This window comes from Acanthisitta chloris, unplaced genomic scaffold, assembly GCF_000695815.1.
Source record: "Acanthisitta chloris isolate BGI_N310 unplaced genomic scaffold, ASM69581v1 scaffold154, whole genome shotgun sequence".
Classification (NCBI taxonomy): Eukaryota; Metazoa; Chordata; class Aves; order Passeriformes; family Acanthisittidae; genus Acanthisitta; species Acanthisitta chloris.
The window spans coordinates 34,909-56,127 of record NW_008669601.1 but is presented as its reverse complement, the minus strand read 5'-3'; the positions used below and the strand labels follow the sequence as shown (position 1 = coordinate 56,127).

Here is a 21,219-nt window from a genome sequence, read left to right as displayed (position 1 = left end):
GGAACACACCATTGTTTTCTGACAATGGTCAGAATATACTGAACTCACCTTGCTGTATGCACCAGAGGAAGAAATGCATGATGTTGACAATTTTAATGATCTATATGATGAAGCTCAAGGATGGAATCTTACAGGGAAAAAAAAATATGGGCTGCTAAGAGTTCTTTTTTTTTTTAAACTGTATGCACCAGAGGAAGAAATGCATGATGTTGACAATTTTAATGATCTATATGATGAAGCTCAAGGATGGAATCTTACAGGGAAAAAAAAATATGGGCTGCTAAGAGTTCTTCTTTTTTTTTTTAAAAAGGATATAAACTGATTGTTAGTATACAGCCCTTCTAAACTCAAGTACGGCACAAAGTTTTAGACTTATTTGTTCAAATACTTTAGAAGTATATTTAATGTGGCTGCTAACACCTTGAATTCTTTTGAACTGCCAGACATCTGTGCCTTGCTACAGCGTTTCTACATTTTGCTGCAACTTGGTAGTCTCAATGAGACCTATTCCTGAAAGCAAGTTGGAAGCAGCTGTGGTAGCAACATCTGAATTAAAGGAAGCCCATGGAGCACCAGTTCACATAGGTGACCCGGGTCAGTGCCTTGCATTTTTCACTCTGCGTGCACGTTACTGTGTATAAAAGTGAAGGGGGAAACCATGGAAAGGGGTAGATTCAAAATACCTGCACCACTACATTTGTTATGTTTTAATGCTTTCTAATGGTCACAAACCAGAACTTAATAAAATCCAGAAAGAAAAAATAAGGTTTTGAGTGAGCTGAACACACACAGATTTCTTAGATAAGAGATAGCTGTCGGATGTAGATAAATTAAGTTATATGGCAGGGGTGGTTTTGGTGAAAAAGTGTAATCACATTTTTCTGAAATTATGCAGTTTCATTTCTGTGTGAATACTTTCTTGCTGTCAGAGATTCCACTGACAGGGTATCAGTGATTGACAGCATGGGGAGAAGTATGTGTGGATGCATTTTGTATCTTAGTGGATGACTGTGAAAGTAAATACTGCATAATTTTTAAAAATACTGAAACAGTACACATGGAGAACAACACTTAAGGCAGAATAAATAGAAATGTGACAAGAGTTTGTTGTTTTGTTTTTTTTAAACCCAGTTTGAATAAGTATAGGCCTGTTCTTTGCAAAGGAAAACTGAAAAATATAAGATAGGAGGCTGTTTGGAAAAAAACAAAACCAAACAAATACCTGTAAGATGAAGATAGATTGCAATAATTTCCCCCCTGCTGTCAGAAACTTGGTAATCATGGGCTGCATACACAGAGGGATCACATTGCAGGGCATGGAAGGAGGTGTCATTGGTTAACACAACACTCCAGGAATATATTTGAGTAACATATCTGAGTACTTAAATCTGAGGAACTAGTAATAATCATTACTTTGAGTAGAGGAACAAGATCATTGGGAAAGTGAGAGACTGCATTATTTATTTTTAACAGATAAGAGTAAATTATTTTATATACAGATTATATAAATTAATTCTAGAACAGGCAGGGGTATATTAAAGCATCTGAAGAATTTAAAACCAAGGGAAGATAGCAAGTGCTTAGAATGACCCAGATTATTACAAGTAGGTGTTAGAATAAAGCAAAAGACAATTTAGTGAGAGCTGGCTAAGAGTTAGATGTAGTTATCTAACCCAGAGAGGAAAAAGAGAGGTTGATCATTTCTCTAGATAAAGAATGTAGGAAGCTAAAGCAGTAGAAAATGTGTTCTGGAAAGAACCCATTTTGCATTGCAGTAATTTATTCTTGTTTGCCAGTGTTATGAATAAAATTCTTCTGTCGATAGAGAAGATTTATATTATCTTGGAAACTCAACATAGATGTCTAGCTTGTATTTTGTTGCAGAAATAAAGTAAATACACTTTTTTACTGGTGTTACAGAGTAGAAAAAGGGGAAACAAGCCAGCTCAGGTTCTGGGGACATGCACTCAGAGGCAAACTAAATGTGCCACTTCAGGGAGACTTGCACTTGTGCACTTATAGCTCAGTGTCATTGAATGATGTATGGGGTCCACCCCACTGGCTTTGCAGTATTACTGCTCAATTAGAATTGCTCATTATTTCATTTTTGATCAATTCCAGGTCTGCTGGGAATACAAGATCTTTCTAAACCAGACTATGGAGATCCAGTTCACCTTCACCCTGGTGATATTCCAGTGTTTTGGGCTTGCGGAGTAACAGGAGTAGAAGCAGTTATCAACTGCAGTATGTGCTCTTTGGGGACTCTTTTTAAATTATCCTTCAATCTCTTTTTTTTCTCTTTTTTTCTTTTTCTTCTGTTTTGTTTTTGGATTGGTTTGGTTTGATGGGGGGGGGGTTTATGCATACTTGAATGAGTTGGCTGATTAGCAGGTTTGATTTTAGGGTAGGATAAAAAACAGCCCAACCAAACAACAAAAAAGCCTTTGGCAGAACTGTTTTCCATTGTGAAATACAGATCTACCTTAAAGAAAATTTGTGCTGAAATTTCACTACTTTTGTTTGAGTATTTTAAAGGCTCTGGCAGCATCAAAACATCTTTTTAAGCATTATGAAAAACTAGAAGTTTAAAGGCATTCATTTTTAAGCTTCTTCCTTATAAAATATGATTTCATATTACATTGCAATAAAGCAACAGAACAGGAAAAAGAAAGGAAAAAAAAAAGAGCAGCCAGACATCTTTCCAAAATTCTGTCAAGCGCTAGCAAATTGATTGAACTGGTAAAAGGTTCATAATTTTCTCACGAAGAATGTTGAGCTTTTAGGTTTTGTTCCAAAATTAAGTAAATGTGACACACTTTACATAAATGAAGCTTTGTCCTCTGCACAGAGCTGTCCTGCACTCTGTGCAGTCATTTATAACAAGCATGAGCACAAAGGGCAAGTAAATGCAACAAAACCATAGTGACAGTATTAAATACTGCTCTAAGTCACTAGCATGGATTGAAATACTCTATTTTCATTCTCACTAAAAAAGAAGCTTTTAATAATCATAGACAGCGTAATTGGGAGAACCTTGGGAGGTCCATCCTTCTCTCCCTGCAGGATCTGCTATGTCCTTGGGGTTCTTAACAGATGTTTATCTGAACTGTTTCTAACACCTGCTGTGAATATGCTCAGCTCTAGAAGAGACTTCTCTTTCTTTCTTACTTGCAATCTCTTTTCTCCAGTTCCCAAATCCAAGCTGAAAATCCTGCTCTTTCCTGTGTTCTTCAGCAGTTCTTTTCATCTTCCTCATGCATCCTTGTTGCAGGGAAAGGAGAGAAAAAGTTCGCCAATGTCTTTACAATCTCTTGCCCAAAGCAGCTGTCTATCCTGCCTTTGCCTGGAACTGGCTTTTACTTTTGTTTATTTCTCCATTTTCTGTATTAAAACCAGTTGTCATTAGTACATTCCAGGAACTTCTTGGACAGTTTTTACCTTACTGTGCTACTTTCTCAGCTAGGTACTTAAAATTCTGCCATACCACCAGTACCCATACTTTGGATGAATCTGCTAGCTTGTCACAAAAAATATTGTCTACTCACAGGGTTTGGTGAGGTATATTAAACCTCAACAACCATGTTCCCCAGCTGCTTTTTAAATTACTAGCCACAGACTCCCAACAGATCTATCACAAATCAAACACATTTGTACTTATTAAAGAAATATCTCCTGCCTTTTCACCATCGTAACAAAGTAAAGTTTCATTTGTTTAAGTACACCAGTTGTGCCAAATCAAGAATCATCTAGATCCAGACTTCTGGAGTTAGTATAAAGACAGCAAATATATTCAGCTTAGGGAGCTACTATGCTGTCAGTTCTAAACAAGGTTATTTTCCTTCAGGGTTTTAGATGCTACTGGGATTCCCTTTCCTAAGGCTCCCTGGTCACTCTTTGTCTTTACTCCTTGCCAGTTTATAGCTCTCCTAGCTAGTTTGTCAAAACACTGCGCAGAGATGCTCGTTGCCATTTTCTTACTCTGATAAAGGACCACTCCCAGACAGCAGGCAGGAGTTGACTGTTTTGTCATATCACTATTGTGAGGATATTCAAAGATACAAGAGAGACATCATAAATTCCAGCAGCACTCTAGAACCTAAAATATTACTTTATTTTTACAGAAACAATTTCACCAATACACCAGGCAAACTTGAACATTATTTTGTCCTTGTGTCAGTGCGTTAGTTTCTTTGTGCATGTCAGACCCAATTTTCAGATTCATCAGTTCCTGACAGAGCTCCTGAGAGGGTACCGGGAGCTCCATGCCTAAGTTGCCTCAAGTTTAGACCAAAGAGGACATTGTGGAAAAATCTGATCTTAACTATCTACATGAACTTTTAAAAAGTGAAAAGATTTTCAGATGTATGTGCATACATTTCTTTCTCAAAGTGTATTAATTGCTGCAGTGTAACTGTTTTTGTTAGTGTCATCAGGCAGGGACTCTATGTCATTAAAACTAAGTAGCTTTCTGAAATTTTATCATTCTGCTATTTCAACATTGCATTATATTACAATTTAACTGAAGTCTTTTTCATCCATTTTAGGAGCTCCATTAGCTTTTACTCATTCTCCTGGCTGCATGTTCATTACTGACCTAAAGAATGACAAGGTCAGATCCTCAAGAGGAGTCCCACAAGTCCACTGCATTTCTCAAGACCCTCTGCATTTCAGCATTGTGTCAGCAGAAGCAGCCCAAAAGATACAGGCTCTAGAGACCCTAATTGGAATAGATCCAGGTATAAACAAAAAACATCTTTCTTTAGTGGATGTGTTGTGAGGTAGATATGACCTATCCTGCTTTCTTTTGTAGATATTCATAAAATTCAAGAACACAAGTAAGAAACTAAAGGTGATTTTAAGAATTCTCTGTGGAATGCTGAGTTTCTATAACTAGGTCTTATATTTTCTGTTAGTGTAGTTAATATTGGAGTCTGGCCAGAATCATTCAACCTTGTGGGTAATGGAGTATCTGATCTTGATGTCTATATACTCTCAAAGTACATATAGGCATCAATGTTTACAGCAGACTGGAGAGTCCACAGGGTATAAGAACTGTTACTGAATAAAAATGAAGTTGCAATGTAAAGTGCAGGGCACCTCAGCATGCTGGTAACGGTTACATGTTTATTCACTGTTGAGTAAATAGCACACTTCTTTGCATATATTCATGACTACTGTGCTCCTACCAGAAAATTCTAGTAGTTACATGTGTTTTTCAAACACCCCTCCCTGATGGGTGGAATTACATTAAGCTCTGCTGACATATTCATCACTGCAGTGTTGTGTGATGGACCAAAGTGACCAGGTCACCACAGAAGGTTGAGAGGTAGAGCTGCATCTGTGTACAAGGAAGATGAGAGGGAAGTAAAGGCAAAGTGAGTAGTGCAACCATTCCTAAAATACACACTGAGTTAGTCCCCTCTGGCTGCTATAAATTCTGATCTCAGTGTCCCATAAATTTTCTGAAATCCTCTGTAGGCAGTAGTGGAAAACAGCTTACGCCCAGCGCTCCCAAGCTCTGGGTTTGGGCTGTGTGCATACATTTGGATCTGTTTATTTTTACTCATAAGGCCTCTTCTTTTCCCACTCTCTGGAGTTCAGCTTGGCACAATGCCATGCTCTGCAGAAATACAGGACCTAACTTAAGAGTTAGCTCATTTTATTGCTAAAGAAGCATGCAGTATTTTGTCTCAGTTAATATACCCCACTTCTCAGAGACTTACATGCCCTGCTTCTGTTACTTAAGTTTTGTTCACAACTGTTTTCTCAGTCCACTATCTGTATATTGCCTGTATGTTATTTAGGAGATACAGAGGGAGAAGTGGCAAAGGGGAAACTGAGGACAAGAAGAGGATAGTGAGGGGGTGAGGGAAGTGAGAAAGATGATGTGAGGAAGCTGGAAAACAGTAGTGAAGACTTACCTATATCAACCCATGAATATTGGCACATCACGCTAGTGTTCATGGATTCCAGGAGTGCTGGCAAGTCGAGAGGACTGCACTGTGAACTTCTGTTTCCAAGTGGCAGGGAAGGGAATAGGAAGTGTTTGAACAAATAAAGTCATACACAGATAACACAGTGTTGCCTCTTTAGGGACCAACCCATGAGAAGAGACTTTTTTTTGTAAATATTCGCCTGTTTCTCAAAGTCTGATAACATGGTTCTCTACTGTGTGAAGTGTTACAAGAACTGCTAGCAGTCACCTGGATACCACTGTATTAATTGAGTTTATAAAGTCCCCTGCTAACTTACAATGTCTCTGAAACCTCACTTCTGTGGTTAGTCACTTATTTGGGAATTAGCTCTTCCCTGATGAATAGAGTTAAATAGAGACAAAAGGTCAACTGACACATCTGAAGTCTGCATCAGAGTTCTTGTAAGGTCTGAGAGACTTGAGCTGCAATCTAGCTTCAGTAGCTAGACAAGGTCTAGCAGGACTGTCACCACAGATCAAAGCAGAGGGCTAAAGGAAGGGAAACAATATGCAATAAGCTCTCAAAGAAAAAGCTAGAAATGCTAGGTATGGTAATTCTCAAAATCCAACTATCTGACATTCTTAACCTGGAAGCACAGCCCATTATCTTCATTACTCATATCCTACACCTTCTTAGGTTTCCTGAGGAAATTATCCCAATTCCTGCCTTGACCAGAGGTTTTTCTTCCTATTTTTTTAACCCATTTTATGTCATTAAAGTATGTAGGTTCACCCACAGGGAAACTTCAAAAGGAGAATGATACATTGAAGTGTACTGCTGTCTTTAAAAACACTTTGACAGGAGACCGGGGTATAATCCACCTGCAGCACCAGGGTGAGCTGCTGAAGGCCTGCCTGGCCATGTCCCATGCTCACTCTGTGCTGATAACAACTGGATTTCCTACCCACTTCACTTATGAGCCGCCAGAAGAGAACGATGGGCCCCCGGGAGCCCTTGCTATTGCAGCTATACTGCAGGCCTTGGAAAAAGAGGTTGCCATAGTTACAGATCAGAGAGCCATGGATCTGAATAAAAAGATTATTGAAGAGGCTGTTCAACTAGGTAAGAGACACATTTTTTCAATTTTTATCTTGCTAATTTCAGCCAAGGTTTGCTTCAGTTTTAATCTGTCACTTAGTAGAGGACTTGTTTTTGCCCCGGAGAATGAACCAGAATTCATCCTCTAAGCTCTGTTTAGCATTGCTACGATGTCATTTTGTTCAACCTTGCTGGCATCAAGTTGAAGTGTATGTAACTGGGTACTGATTCTGGATTAGCTGTTTGTGATAAATTCTGGATCTGTTCTTATTCTTGTAGACCTGTTGTCTATCTCAAGGTCCCATTTACTAGCATTAACATCTAATCAAGTTTAAATTAAACTAAGGATGCAGGGACCTCATTAAGAACTGTGTAAGGACCTTGAGTTCTTACTGTTCTAGCCATTGGTTTTCTTTTTTTTTTTAAAGTTTCTCAAACACACATTAAACAGAATGAAAGGTACATAGCGTCTGAATTGCATTTTGTTCTTCTGTAGGGATCCTGAAGAAACCCATCCCTCTATTGAGTTATCAAAGGGAAAGTGCTGATTCAGCTTTATTGTTTTTGTGTGAGAATGGGAATCCTGGAAAACCTAGGTATGTGTGTTCAGTTTTTGAGAATGAGTCACACCTCTACTGTGTAAAGTTATAATCAAAATAACAACCATGAACTATGGAGGTGCAATGGTTACAAGTAAATCCTTGAGACTTGGAATGAACAGAACAAACTTCGAAGCCAAACATTGTTATTGGAGCACACATGGAGGTCAGAATTCCCTGTTATTCGGTAATTGTGCATTGAGGATTCTTCATTTATCAATAGCTCTTCTCCTCTGAAGAATTTCTAAAAGCTTTTAGCTGTTATTCCATAGATATATATATATATACATAATGTAGTTTATTTTACCAAATTTTAAATCAGTGAGAAAAATCAGAAAGCATTATGTCAAAGTCAGTGTAAGATCTAGGAAGGGAGTTGTGGAGTATGTTGATTTTCTAGAGCTTTGGTTCTAGTTGTCAGTTCTGACACCTGGGAGATCTAATCTGGCTCAGTAAAATGCCATGTGTTTGTAATGGTGTGAAAGAAATCATTCTATTGTCTTTAGGCAGCCAAAGCCAAAATTCTAAATGTATGCATGCACTTCTCAATGCTGATGTGAACTGTTTGCATAGGCATGGTTGAGTATATAATGTTGGGCAAAAGCTCAAATTTGTACAAAGTGTGGGATTAGGGTTAATGCACTGGAGAATTTGCTAACTGTACACACATTCCATTACTTAGGAGGCAACTAACATTTCCTTGAAGTAGGCATACATGAGCAATTTTTATCAGTCTTTCCTTGGAAAGCATTTTAACATAGCTGCCTTCAGTTTGCTCTCTTTGATGAAAAGATCTTTCACCCTGGTATTTGCTTCATCAGTTTATTCAATTCCCTTTTCTTTCCACAGGTTAATGCATACTGTAATAATATGTATGATACTGTCTTTGCTTTTTATATATTGTTTTTAAAATGTGCTTTATAGCTATGCTTAATATAAGTACAGCCAGCTTCTATTTAAAGTGATCCCTTGGTCCCAAAAAGCTAAAGTAAGTGGTTTTTTAAAGTAGGCAACTAAGCTGCTTAAGGTCTCTGGAGTCACTGTAGATACCCACACACAAGAACATTAAGTAATTCAGCAGAATTAGGAACCTCTTGACAGTAAAACTGGAGAAACAGAAGCAAAATAACTTAGTTCTAATGTACAGTGGCAGAACTGAGTACTAAAATTCTGCATAAAATGTAGGACATCTGCAGTACATCTGTCTACTTTCATAGCTAGCAAAATAACCGTAGACTTCAAGAAAAATCCCCCAAATTTAAAGACCCAAACCAAAACATTCCCTAACTAGAAACAGATGAATATTTGCCAAACAATGCACCTTAAGCAGAGACTATATTTGCACTAACAAGGATTCAGTTGATCATTAATTTGCCACTTTTTTATTTTCTTTTGTTTTCTTTGTGAGACTAATATCTGACAAGATATCATATCTTTTAATGTGAAACAGAGCCAGGCTGACACAAAGGATTGCTGGTTAGGAGGATTGCAGGAACTTCTTCATTTCTTGGTAGCAAGTGTGGTTTGGGGGAGCTGCACTAAAGCTATAAAAACACTGAACTAACCTTTGAAAAAAAAAATAGAGAAGTACATTCAGAAATAACAAAAACAGTGTCCAGGTTTTACCTTGACCTCCAAATGGTCGAAAAGTAGAACCAAGCAGAACACAAGAAGCAGCCAACAGATGAATTTGTCATGTGAAAATCACAGCGTTGGCTCTTCTCCCCTGTTTTTTCACTCCTCTCTAACCAGATACGATCACCTGGTAGCAATTGAGCGTGCTGGGATGGCTGCTGATGGCAATTACTACAATGCCAGGAAAGTTAACATCAAGCATCTTGTGGATCCCATAGATGAACTATTTTTAGCTGCACAAACCATTCCAGGAGTGACAACAACAGGTATGTGCGAGTTTGTGTGATGTTTTCAGAAGCAAGAGTAGTACAAAACAGGAACTCTCAGTGGAAGTGAAGAGGAGCAGGAGGTAGTGCTGAATAGCTGCTTCCAGGCTACGGCTGTTTGTTGTGGTTGAATTTGAAGAGACAATTGCTAAAGAAAAATTACAGGTTTCTATTGAAGGAATCTCATAGACAAAACAAAAATGAAGGAGCTGATTTCAAAGTTATTTAAGGACAAAAAGGCAAGCCCAGTTGTATTATCTATACATCAGTATATGTACATACGCTTCTCTAAGTGCAGTTTTTGACATTGACTTTATTCTGCATTTTATGTGTGAAAGGCAGCATAGGAAGCAATCACTGTTGAATGGAAACATTACTTATTAAGAGGTTATTTTTGTGATTGTTACACTTAAGTTAATACAGAAGTCTGGATAGAATCTTAGTTTATATTGTCTTTAGCAGTACATTGTCTTAAGCAGGGATTGCACGTTTGCATTAAGTACAATAGTGCTTTCTCTAACAAGATCTGTGCGTACAGTAATAATCTTGTCCTTCCTCCCAAAACTACACTGGCTTTGGCTAATGCATCTAATAAGAATGCTGTGGTCAACATGGTGTTCTTCTCTTTTGTCAACAGTCCTTTTTTCCTTGAAAACTTATTTGTATCTCAGTTTGAAAAGTGTGTCATAGACCAAGGTGAATACATAAAATGTTGTACATCATCCTTGTACCATCCAATGCTTCCTGCTACTCTGTGTGGCCCAAACCAGACTTTTGGAGATATAGAAGCTATATAAATATTAGAAAATAATTTAGAAATAAGTGTCACAAATTTAGAAGTACCCATGCCAGGCTGATTTCAGTCACAGCAGAACATGTCTGCTGATCTTTTTTGTTCTCATGGTGCTCTAGACTCACTCCTGAATATTACCAGAAGCACGGGAACTTTGGCTTCTCAATGTTGTTGTTTTTCAAATGTTTCCACGGAATTTAGAGAGCTCCTGCAGAGATAATGTGTAGTCTGATTTCAATGTATTGGTATCACTTAAAAGATGTGCAGCAGATTTCACTGGCATTTTTTGGATTATCTTAAAATTTGCAATACATTTTATTTAGATGTGGTTCAGATTTTTTCCTATTCATAAGGAGTAGCTTCCAACATTCAAAAAGAAGCACTCTAGATGGCACTCTCTTGGCAATCTCAGCAGCAAAGCCAGAGATAGAAAAAGCTCTCTTTTGTAAAGATGCCCAGCAAAATACCTCTGAGCTCTATCTGCTGCAGTTAATTTCAACTCCTGTCCCTGATTTTAGGCTTTTGATACAAGGACTTGGTCTCTCTAGCTACTTATGTAACATTACAACCTGATTCTTTTAATAAAAGTACCCTAATCTCTTCAAATATCTCCCACAGCAGCTCTAAGTATATTATTGATTTGGCAGAGTTTGGAGTGTTCTGCCAGATGAGAATTTGAATCTATTCAGAAGAATGTAGTTTGCTTCAAAAATTCTCAGAATATTCAAAAATACTATGAAATGTCATTAATTAAATATACCCCAGGCTTGGGAAGGACAAAAGAAGCAGTTCTCCAGATTCACTGTGTCTCAGTGCTGTGAACTTTCTCTAAAGAAACACACAAAATGGTTTAACAAGTCAGTGGCTTCAAAAGGTAATGAAGGGATCTGCTCTGATCTCCCATGGAATTTGTGTAGATGGATATTCTACACTGGAGAATTAATTGAGTATCTATGCGAAAACAATGTACTTGTTTCTTACGTTGCCTGTTGCCTAGTTAACATTTATGGTTTTGCTTATTGCAGTTTTTGTGTTTTTTCATTGGGTTACCATTTCTTGGGTTGGCTGTTGGGTTTCTCGATGTGTTTCTGCAAAGCTGATCTGGGCTGTGGCCTTTGTGTCTTGGCTTCCATTACTGGTGGCAATGTATTGCTGCTGATTAGGAGAACTTTTTTTCTGGTGGAGCTATCTTTGACTTTCTTCATGGTCAGTAGGAACTTGGAGGCATATGTCTAGTTCCAAAACAAAATGCAAATATTTTACAGCATTAAGGTGGAGTACCCAGATAACTTTATAGACTAGAATACTACAAAGATCAGGTTTTCAGCCTACAGAAGTCTTTATATAGTGTGCTTGGGGGCAAGAAGTACTGTGTCAGTAGGTGTAGAGGGGAGATGTTAGAACATTTTTTCCATGCTGATTAATTGCTGTCAAGTTGTACATTTAAAACAAAATCTGTGTTTAAAAAAATTTGATCTGATAGTCTTATCACAGACAAAGGCTGAAGATTGCCTAGAATTGTATGGGTACCAATATTGTAAAAACTCATGGAGTGAGCAACAACTTTCAGGAATATATGAAATAACAAGACATGAAAGGTTGAAGTTGGAAGGACTTATTTTTTAACGTAAATATTAAGAGATGTTACTGGAACCACAGCTACTTTTTTCAGCTATCATACAATTGACATAGCTATATGCTGTTTATATAGGAGTTAATTAAAAGCTTTCCAACTACTGCATGAAAAAATGAGGTCATACGTTTCCCTTGCATACAAAAGATTTTTAGCACAGAGGATTGACATTTCCTGCATATTTCATGAATGTAGTTTCAGAAACCCATCATAGTCAGCGAGATCCAGCAGAACTGTTTTTCCTCTGCCTGGAAAGCACTTGGGCCTTTAGGAGAAGAGGATTCATCTTGTCTTTTCAGACATCTGTGTTTGAGATGTGTGCCTTGGGGGGAGATGAACTGAATGTGTGAAGGGTCTGTTTCACCCTGCTGACTTCCCAAGAAGTCTAGCTGACTGGCTCATGTGTCAAGGACTGCGTTTGGCCAGGCGAATCTCATTCTGGAGATCTGCAGTAAAATGTAATCCTCTGCTGATGTGTAGAGGAAGAAGAAAACAGATGTCACAGGAAACTTTTCAGTGTAGTTTTCTCCTCCCAGTGTCACACCAGTGGGATCCATCCAGAGCAGTACTAACTGCACAGCCATCCCAGTGACGGGACTTCACAAAGGCAAGGAAAGCAAAGCAGGTCTGGTAGAAAAAGCCCTGAACACTGGATATCTTTCAGTTAAAGAAACTGTTGATGATCTTCAAAGGACAAGAATTCATCTTAGCCATTTTAAAGAATATTAAGAGAAAAAAAATGGGATTTTTGAATAGAAGAAAAATCAAAACATTGTGTGGGATTCTTACAAAACAGCAGAACTTTGATAATTTATAAATGAGGATAGAGGCACCAGGATTATGCAATTACCTATTTGAAAAGTACTACTAACAAACAGGTTTTAGAAAGCATTATTAAATCCCAACAGTGAAATAAATGTGAACAGATTATTAAAGCAGATAAGAAAAAAGATTAGCTGTTCCATGGCAAATCCTTTTATGTAAGCTATGTGTCACTCAGTTATGCTCCACTTGACTGTATAGACTTAAGGAGTTAAATAAAAAATTGCTGCTGAGAAATAAGAAATTTGCTACAGGCATATGATATATTTATGCAGTTACTCAGTGTTAAATTTACCGATTTTCAGGGTTTGAAGTGTAAATTATAAATACTGTAATTTCTCTCCTGTAACACATGCTCTGCATTAGAGCACAGTCACATTTCAAATTCAAATCTGATACACTGCAGTGATGACTTGGAGTTCTGCACTGTTCTGTTCACAGACACTGACTAGGATTTTTCAGTAAAATCTTCAAACTTAAGAAGATGCCATTCAGACTAACAGATGAAAGATAAATTTTAATTTACAGCTGAATAGATTAGGTTTTTTCCTGTCTTTTAATATATTGGTAAAAGACTAGAGAGACTATGCAGCTTTTGTGTAAACTGCTAGTTTATGTGTTACCCTCATCTCCAGATCTCTGAATGAGATCTGACAATTTTATGTCCCAAGCATAGGGTTACCCAGAATTTTGCTGAAATGGCACAGGTCCCATTGATTTTACTAAAATCACTAAGATAAATACATAATGTTTCTCTTTGGGCAACAAAAATCAAAGCCCCACATGCTGTGTGTAAGAACACTTTCAAAAAAAAATAAAGACTAGCTATATTTTCCATAAGTAACTAGGGAAAATGAAAACAGTAATAGTACTCAGGGCTGGTCTCTGAATACGGTGGCACAATGATAGTGATCTGTATAAAACATGATCAATGCTCTCAGTCCTACTTCTTCCAAAGACTTTAAGTGTATTTTTTGCTTGTCTTTCTGCAATTATTTCTACTTCTATTATCTTCTTTTTTAATTAAAGCCTGTAACAAGCCAAAGTTTTCTATGTTTGCTTTATTATAGAATTTTTGGCTAATTTCTCGGGTTTATTTTGGATTCATTTTCTATCTTCTTTATTTGTGCTTATGTACCTATGATAATACATTATATAGAGTGCTGATTAAGGCCTTCTGTAAGCAAAGTTTACTGTCTTAATTCTGTCTGCAGTTCCTGAGCACTTGATAATTTTGATTTCTTTTGTAGGAACCAGTACAGTGTACATTGCATATATACACATAGAGATTGGCATGAGATGGGTGATACTTTCAGCTGTTTCACTCACAGACTTCTGTTTTTAGGCACTGTGGATGAAAAAGGATAAACTGACTCATGTGGAGCTATGAACTGTCACAGCAACCCTGTGGAAGACACTGGATGCTTTCTAAATGGATTGTTAGTTATGTGCTGGGTTCATACTCGTTTTGGACTTTTCTCTTTTAAAAAGGTGTTGGAGATGGCGGAAATGAACTAGGAATGGGCAAAGTAAAAGATTCCGTAAAGAAGCACATAAAGAATGGAGATGTTATAGCTTGTGATGTTGAAGCTGATTTTACTGTTGTAGCTGGTAAGGGATTTTTGGTGGGGTGGGAGAGTTGCTGATGTTTGAGAATAGAACCGACAAGAAAATGTTTGTCGTTCCAACTAATTTGTATTGGTCCTTTCTAAGTATGACCAAGTCATCCTGAGCAAACAAACCCATCTCCGTAACCTGTCCATTTTCTGAAGAGTTAAGCACCTGTGACTCCTGAAGGACTGACTGAAAATTCAGAATGTGCCATGAAGAAAGTGCATTTAATTGGAAATAGTTGGGCAATTCCTGAGTATTCTTTAAAAACCAAACATTAAATCCATTCATAGAATCATGGAATGGCTTGGAGTTGGACCTTAAAGATCATCTAGTTCTAACCCACCTGCCATGGGCAGGGACACCTTTCACTACACCAGGTTGCTCAATAACAAAAAGACTGCAGAGTGTGTGGGAATTAAGATGTCTATGCACATATGAATTTTCAGTATAACTGATAAATTTCTCTGTGTGTGCCCCTATCAGGCGTAAATTAGTCGTCTTGCTCTTACATGAAGAGGTAATTTCTTTCAACAGCCACTCAAGGACAAATGTACATTCTTAATGTACAACAAAACTTTGTTGTTATAGTTAAAACTCTCTTCTAAACCAGCATGAAATAAAATTCACTCTGAGAGAGATGTGTTCAGCAAGGACCAGCTTACAAACTGAGTGGTCCATATTGTACTTGGGCTCAGGTTTCTAGGTGCCTAACCCAGGGGTCTAACGCTCTTGGTACTAACCCAGCAAGTTTTTTATGGTTTGGTTTCATGGTGACATTCTTTTCAGGGGTCTCCAACTGGGGTGGCTATGCCATTGCTTGTGCTCTGTACATTCTCCAGATGTGTGAGATACACGATCGCTACCTGAGGAGAGCCGTTGGGTTTCCACAGCTAACGAAGAGGATGGACTGGCTGTTGGCACTGCCATCAGTTACCAAGGTAACTTCTGTAGGGCCAAGGAGTTGTGACTTGCTCATGACATGTAGGTGGAAATGCCTACCAGCTGCTAAATCCTACCCAGTCCAGTTCAGTACTTTCACATGGTCTTTTGGTGACTTTTGGGAATCCCTGGTGAGCGAGCAGCCACGCTGTGCTTAGACTATTCCACAATGGGTTCAAGAGATATTGCACATAAAAATCCTCAAATATGAGTATATTTGTGTGCTGCAACGTCAAGCACAAGACAGTGGTACAATTTCATAAGCAATGCAAGAAATCCTTGTATTGAAGTACAGAGATTAAAATTCCCTGTTCACTTCCTTAGCATCGTTCATGATTTTATAAATCTCTGTTGTAGCCTCCTTTAGATGTCTGTGTTCCTAAACCAAAAGTCACAGTTCTAATGAAGAAACCACTCCATACATCTGATCTTTCCACCTTTTTTAGTCATGTTAGAACCTTTCTATAATTAGTTTTGAATGTTTCTAAATTAAAGTTGGAGAAAGACTTGTACATGAATATTTTTAAATGTGTTTTGACTAATGCAGCTCTGAACAGTGTGATATTCTGGGAATGCAAAGGTTTCAGACTGAGAAAAAGTAAAATAACTGAGAGGGGTGAGAAATGACTGTGATCTGTGCTCATCCTGCTAAGCATGTGGCTCTATTTTTAACTTGGCAGTGTTTAAAATATATATACACACACACTTAACAATCAAATAAGGTTTGGTCCATGTATTTGTAATAACTTAGGAACTTGAAAATTCAGCTTTATTGACAGAGTAGCTCTATAGAGACTTGGACAAGACTGTTGTTTTGTTAATTAGCATATACAAACTTTAAGTGCTTAGCATTAACAAACTTCATGCTAAAATTAGAAAAGAGGAAATGCAAGAAAGCTAAGCAAAATATAATCCATCTACCATAGATATTGCCCAAAACAATGAAGGATTTCTCCTGAGATGGCAGTACATTCTGCACAAAATTCCAAGAAAGCACTTTTAAAGTATTTTAGAGTAGGTCTTACTTTTTTTTAAAAAAAAAATTCTTGCTAATCTGAATTTTTCATCTAAAGGTCATAAAACAGAACCTGACCCCAAAATTTGGCATAGCCATGTAGCCACTTATACTTTGGCTTAACAAAGTGTATGGCCCTTTTCAGTGCAATCTTATAAAAAATAGATTAATTACTTTTCACTTTTCAGTGGTTTTTTTCCGGTTGCATCTACTGTTTTTTGACCTTTAGAAACTACTATGACCAAGTTTCCTGGTAATGAGATACTGTAATTAAATGTCATATTGTGTACAGGAAATCCTTCTTGTTTTTGTTTTACTAAGCTATACAGCTGGGAATATAAATGATCCAATAATGGGCTATTGAAAGTGCAATGCTAAAATCTATTGAGATAAATTAATGGAAATGGTTTTGTGGAGGAGAGTAAATGACAAAATGTCTGACAAGAAAATATGATATCTTTAATTATAAATCACACGACAGTAAACAGTGCAGAAGATTGAACACATTAGTATTCACATACTCCATTAGTCTAAAAAAATCAGACAATTTATGTTTACTTTCGGCAAAATCTAACTTCGTTTAATGCTGTAATAATTACCCTAGTGAGATAAAGTGCATCACTGCACATATCCACCTTGATCTTTGTATTTGTGTTTGGAATTGGAAAGAGGACATTTGAAGGAGTGCCTCAGCACCACACAGCTTTCTTGCACCATGCTTTACTTTTCTTCCAAAAATGGCACTCCTTCCATGAACACTAGGGATCGTAACGACTGAGTGAAGACTTCCCCTGAAACACAAACATTTCTTCTCTGCAATCTTGTCTTCAAGCAGTGTCAGGATTGCACTGCCACAAAACCCACAGCTGTGGAGCTTTCTCTTCCCACTGGAAGCTTAGATTGTTTTTGTTCTGAGTGCATGGATTAGTCTTTGCATGCATTTCAGTGAGAGATACTGCGAAGCATTTGGTTCTTGTTGGGAACTTGAAAAGCAAGAATTTGACTGAACAATCTTTGCTTACCTTTCAGTGGTGGAGTTGAATTATAATTATGTTTAATGATGGTATTGGTTTCATTTTTTACTGATGTTCATGGTACTTTTGTGCCAAAATGACTATAGTGAAATTAATTAATTCATAGATATCCAAATGTAGCTAATTCTAAACATCCTACCGACAACTCTGCATTTCATTGCATTTCACAACTAGGTTAATAGACCAAGCGGTTGTTCTTTTACTGAACTCTTTATTAATGGTAAGAAATTATAGGTATTTATTTTGAAATTATGACCTATTAGAATATGAATTACTTTATAAAGATGTGACTTTTTTTCAGTATGCTTTATTAGCTTTGTCATTCATAAGGGAAATTTTTCCTTGAATGAAGTGCAGATTACCAAGTTATTTTTAAATTAATTCAATTGTTTTACTGCTTACCCCACACCCAACACAACTATGAGCAAATTGCAGCACCGTAGAGCTAAGGAAGGGTACTGCACATTGTGCACAAATGAAAAAATAGCATTTGGTGTCAGAATATGGTTTATAGAATCATAGAATTTAGGGGTTGGAATGGACCTTACAGATCATCTAGTCCCAGTCCTCCCTGCCATGGGCAAGGACACCTCCTCACTAGATCAGTTTGCTCAAGGCCTCATCCAGCCTGGCCTTGAACACTGCCAGGGACAGGTCAGCCACCATGTCCCTGGCCATAGTTATCAGGCATAGTTATGTAGTATTAAGCAACCAAGCTTTTTTTTTTTTCCCATATAAGCAGTTCAGAGAGCTCTAACAAGTAAATATGTAGGAGAAACAATTCATATTAGAAATTACATTTTGTGTATCCAGTTTAGTTGTCTCTTTTGTGACACAAGATCTACTTTGCCCTTTCGCATATAGATACAGTCAGTGCTAAGAAAAACCTCTGTCATGCAGAAAGAGCAGGTGCATATATTTGCATTTATGTATATGATCATTCATGTGACATAAGATGATGTATATTAATAATTTTATAAATTACAAAGTAGAAATTTTTATGCTACCAGTGTATCCAGTTAATTTCCTTAAATAGGTGTGGTGTCATTGCTGTCTTGTTACAGGATGTCAAGACTGACACCATCTAACTATGCATATTTTTTCTGTAATAGAAAACCAGGGCCTCATTTAATTTTGTTGCAGCTAAGAACTAGGATGCATTACCAGGATATATAAGAGAAATCTTCAGAAAGTGCATTCAAAAAGCAGGTTACAAAATTATACTGAATTCTCAACTAACTGGCCATGCAAGGTATGCTTTAAGTCTTTCATGGACATTTATATTTTGGCCATGTACTGTATTATGTAAAATACAACCATATGGTGTCTAAATTCAGATCTGTAGCTATTGTATTCTTTGTGGTTTAGAAGTCTTCCTAGAAAAAAATCTTAAGAGAATAGATATTAGATATCCTAAGATAAGAGAATACTAGACATTATAACTTCTTCATTTATGTCCAGGTGATAAAGAACTTTGCTAGAGGTTATTGTGTGGGGATGTCAAAGAAGAAGTATTTAAACCTAGAGAACTCTTTGTCAAGGACACTGTTGGGCCGTTTCAGTAGCAATTTCCAGGCAAATAAAAAGGGAACAGTAGACAAAGACCAGAAAGGGCATTCCTAGCAAAGAAAAGGGAAGAAAAGATAGGTATATGGGTGTTTCAAAGTCTTATGTAACTTACCACAGGGTTGGTGTAGGGGAAGCTAAGCTTTTAAGTTTTCTTCGATTTTTACTAGCAGAATTAGAGAAATAAAATCTCACTACAGTAAATGAAAAAAAAAAGATAATAGAAAGAGTTTCACTGTGTATATTTCATGACAAATGAAAAGCAGTTTATGCTAGACATACATCCACTTGAAACTAGGTCTTCTACTTTCATTGTTCCTAGAACTAGTGTTTTTTCAGAGCTCATTTTATCTTTTCATCCCACAATGCTAGCTGGCCCATAGCTCACACTCAAGGATTTTGTTCCCTCTGTATACTTTAACAATTCCACTTGGAACATGCTTTTTATCTGCTTATATTACTGTTAAGCAAGAAAATAATTAGTTCTAAACAAAGTATACACTATTTTCAGGGCATGCCATGGAAGCACAATTACAGAGGTGGGTTTTTTTGTCAACCCTTTCCCAAGCAACCACAATTCTCATAAAATCGATGGTGAAAAGCAGGGGAGAGCAAAAGGCACACAGAGATCACAGAAACTGCAGGAAAGGAAAGTGAGTGTGCAGCCCATCCAGGTGTTCTCTGTAATCTTTTTTTCCTGGTGCATCCTCTTTCCTTTCTGCTCTTTTTATTTAAAAATGCAGCTGCAGCCAGCTGCCTCACTGGGGAAACCACACTTAGATTTTTGAGATACTTTGGGTGGAGGTTCCTCTGATTCTGATTTGTGCAATATAGGAACTTGAAACCAGGCAAAAAGTGATTCATGTTTCTGAATTGACACTAATGTTCTGTTTGAGGGAGTGTGGAGAACAACAATATCATTCAGTAATTAAATAGCAGTCAAGAATATAAGCCTTCTGACGCTCCCGAAGCTCCAGTTGCTAAACATATTCTTTGGGACAAAAGTGTTAGCAAATTGATGGCAAAATAAATATGGAGGATGTAGTCAATCTCTCTGAATTAAAATAAAGATCTTGATGAATGCTCTTGTCTGATTCAGAATTTTAATTATACTCTATTTCTTTGGTTTTTAAGGAAGAAAAGCTTCTGAAGACACTAGTGCAGCTCGGGGTGCGCAGCGGAAAAACTGCCAGTCTAGAAATGGAAGTGGATGGGCTGCCCTTCTACAACACCCATTCACTCATGATTGAAAAGCTGCTGCAAGAAGTGCAACAGTGACTGCCCCTAATGATTTCTGCATCAAGAGTCGTTCCCATGTCATTTCCCTATTCCCGAAGCTCTCACAAGATGTAAAAGATCAGAAAAAAAAGATGACTTTTCGTGTCTGGTGTCTTGCCCATGCACAACCTTCCATTGTTATCCTTCCAACATCCCTGTGAAGCAAAAAGAGGGTATCATCACAATGATTTTGTCTACCTTTCTTTTCTGTACTTTCCTAGTGGAGGATGGATGTTAAACGATATATAATAAGAGGTGAACTGGGTTTTACAAAGAAAACTTGTAATTACAGGGAAACATTATTGCATTACTCTTCTTGTTTTACTAACCTCATAACTGCAACAGGAAGTAACTCTCATAGCAACTTGGATTTAAAAATACCTTGTGGCGAGGAAAGCAGCTGCAGTGGAGAGGGGAGATTCAAAACAAAACCCCAGTAAGTGTTACAGAAGTGAAAGCTTCCTTACACACTTCCTGCAGCCCCTCAACACTGCCTTCTTATGCTGGCAGATAGCTTGTGGAAGTGTGAGGAGATAAGGAATGAGTTTTAACTGAGCTAATGAAAATAAGGGCAGCACTGCAGACATTCCTTGTACAGGGTAGGCTATGCCTTTCACCTCTGTTGTACTAGTAGTTTGCCACTGATGTATTTTGTCCCTTTCTGGGTAATCCAGGAAGGTTGTAGACATTTTAGAATATCCTGTTGTTAAGCATAAATTAATTGGATACATAAATACTGATTGAAATTAATGCTTAGCAATTAAAGCATGATTGGAAATGAATAAACTTTTGCATTCGGTATAAAATAGCATTGAGTAAATGACCATTTACATGAATTCTAGTTATAGAAATTCAGCTCCTCATAAGCCTAAGTGAGGTAAAATTAAATTGTGTCTCATAGGCCTACTAATGCTGAACCAGTAGGTGACAAATGGTTGTGAATTGTGCCTGACTTGTGTCGTTTAAAGCTGTGATTTTACCTTAACTCCAGACAAGTGTCAGGGCTGAAGTT

At 37.4% G+C, this 21,219-nt stretch overlaps 1 protein-coding gene across 1 annotated transcript in view; it reads left to right on the top strand.

Annotated features, from left to right (window-relative positions):
- LOC103800958 (chromosome unknown open reading frame, human C14orf159) overlaps positions 1–20,258 on the top strand; it is a 25,068-nt gene extending 4,810 nt beyond the window's left edge. Inside the window, 9 exon segments of the mRNA XM_009073351.1 lie at positions 444–594; positions 2,122–2,244; positions 4,545–4,736; positions 6,777–7,037; positions 7,510–7,609; positions 9,365–9,513; positions 14,253–14,372; positions 15,162–15,313; positions 20,064–20,258. Coding sequence (XP_009071599.1) covers positions 444–594; positions 2,122–2,244; positions 4,545–4,736; positions 6,777–7,037; positions 7,510–7,609; positions 9,365–9,513; positions 14,253–14,372; positions 15,162–15,313; positions 20,064–20,207 — 1,392 coding nt within the window. The 3' untranslated portion in view covers positions 20,208–20,258.
- Positions 20,259–21,219: the final 961 nt, after the last annotated feature.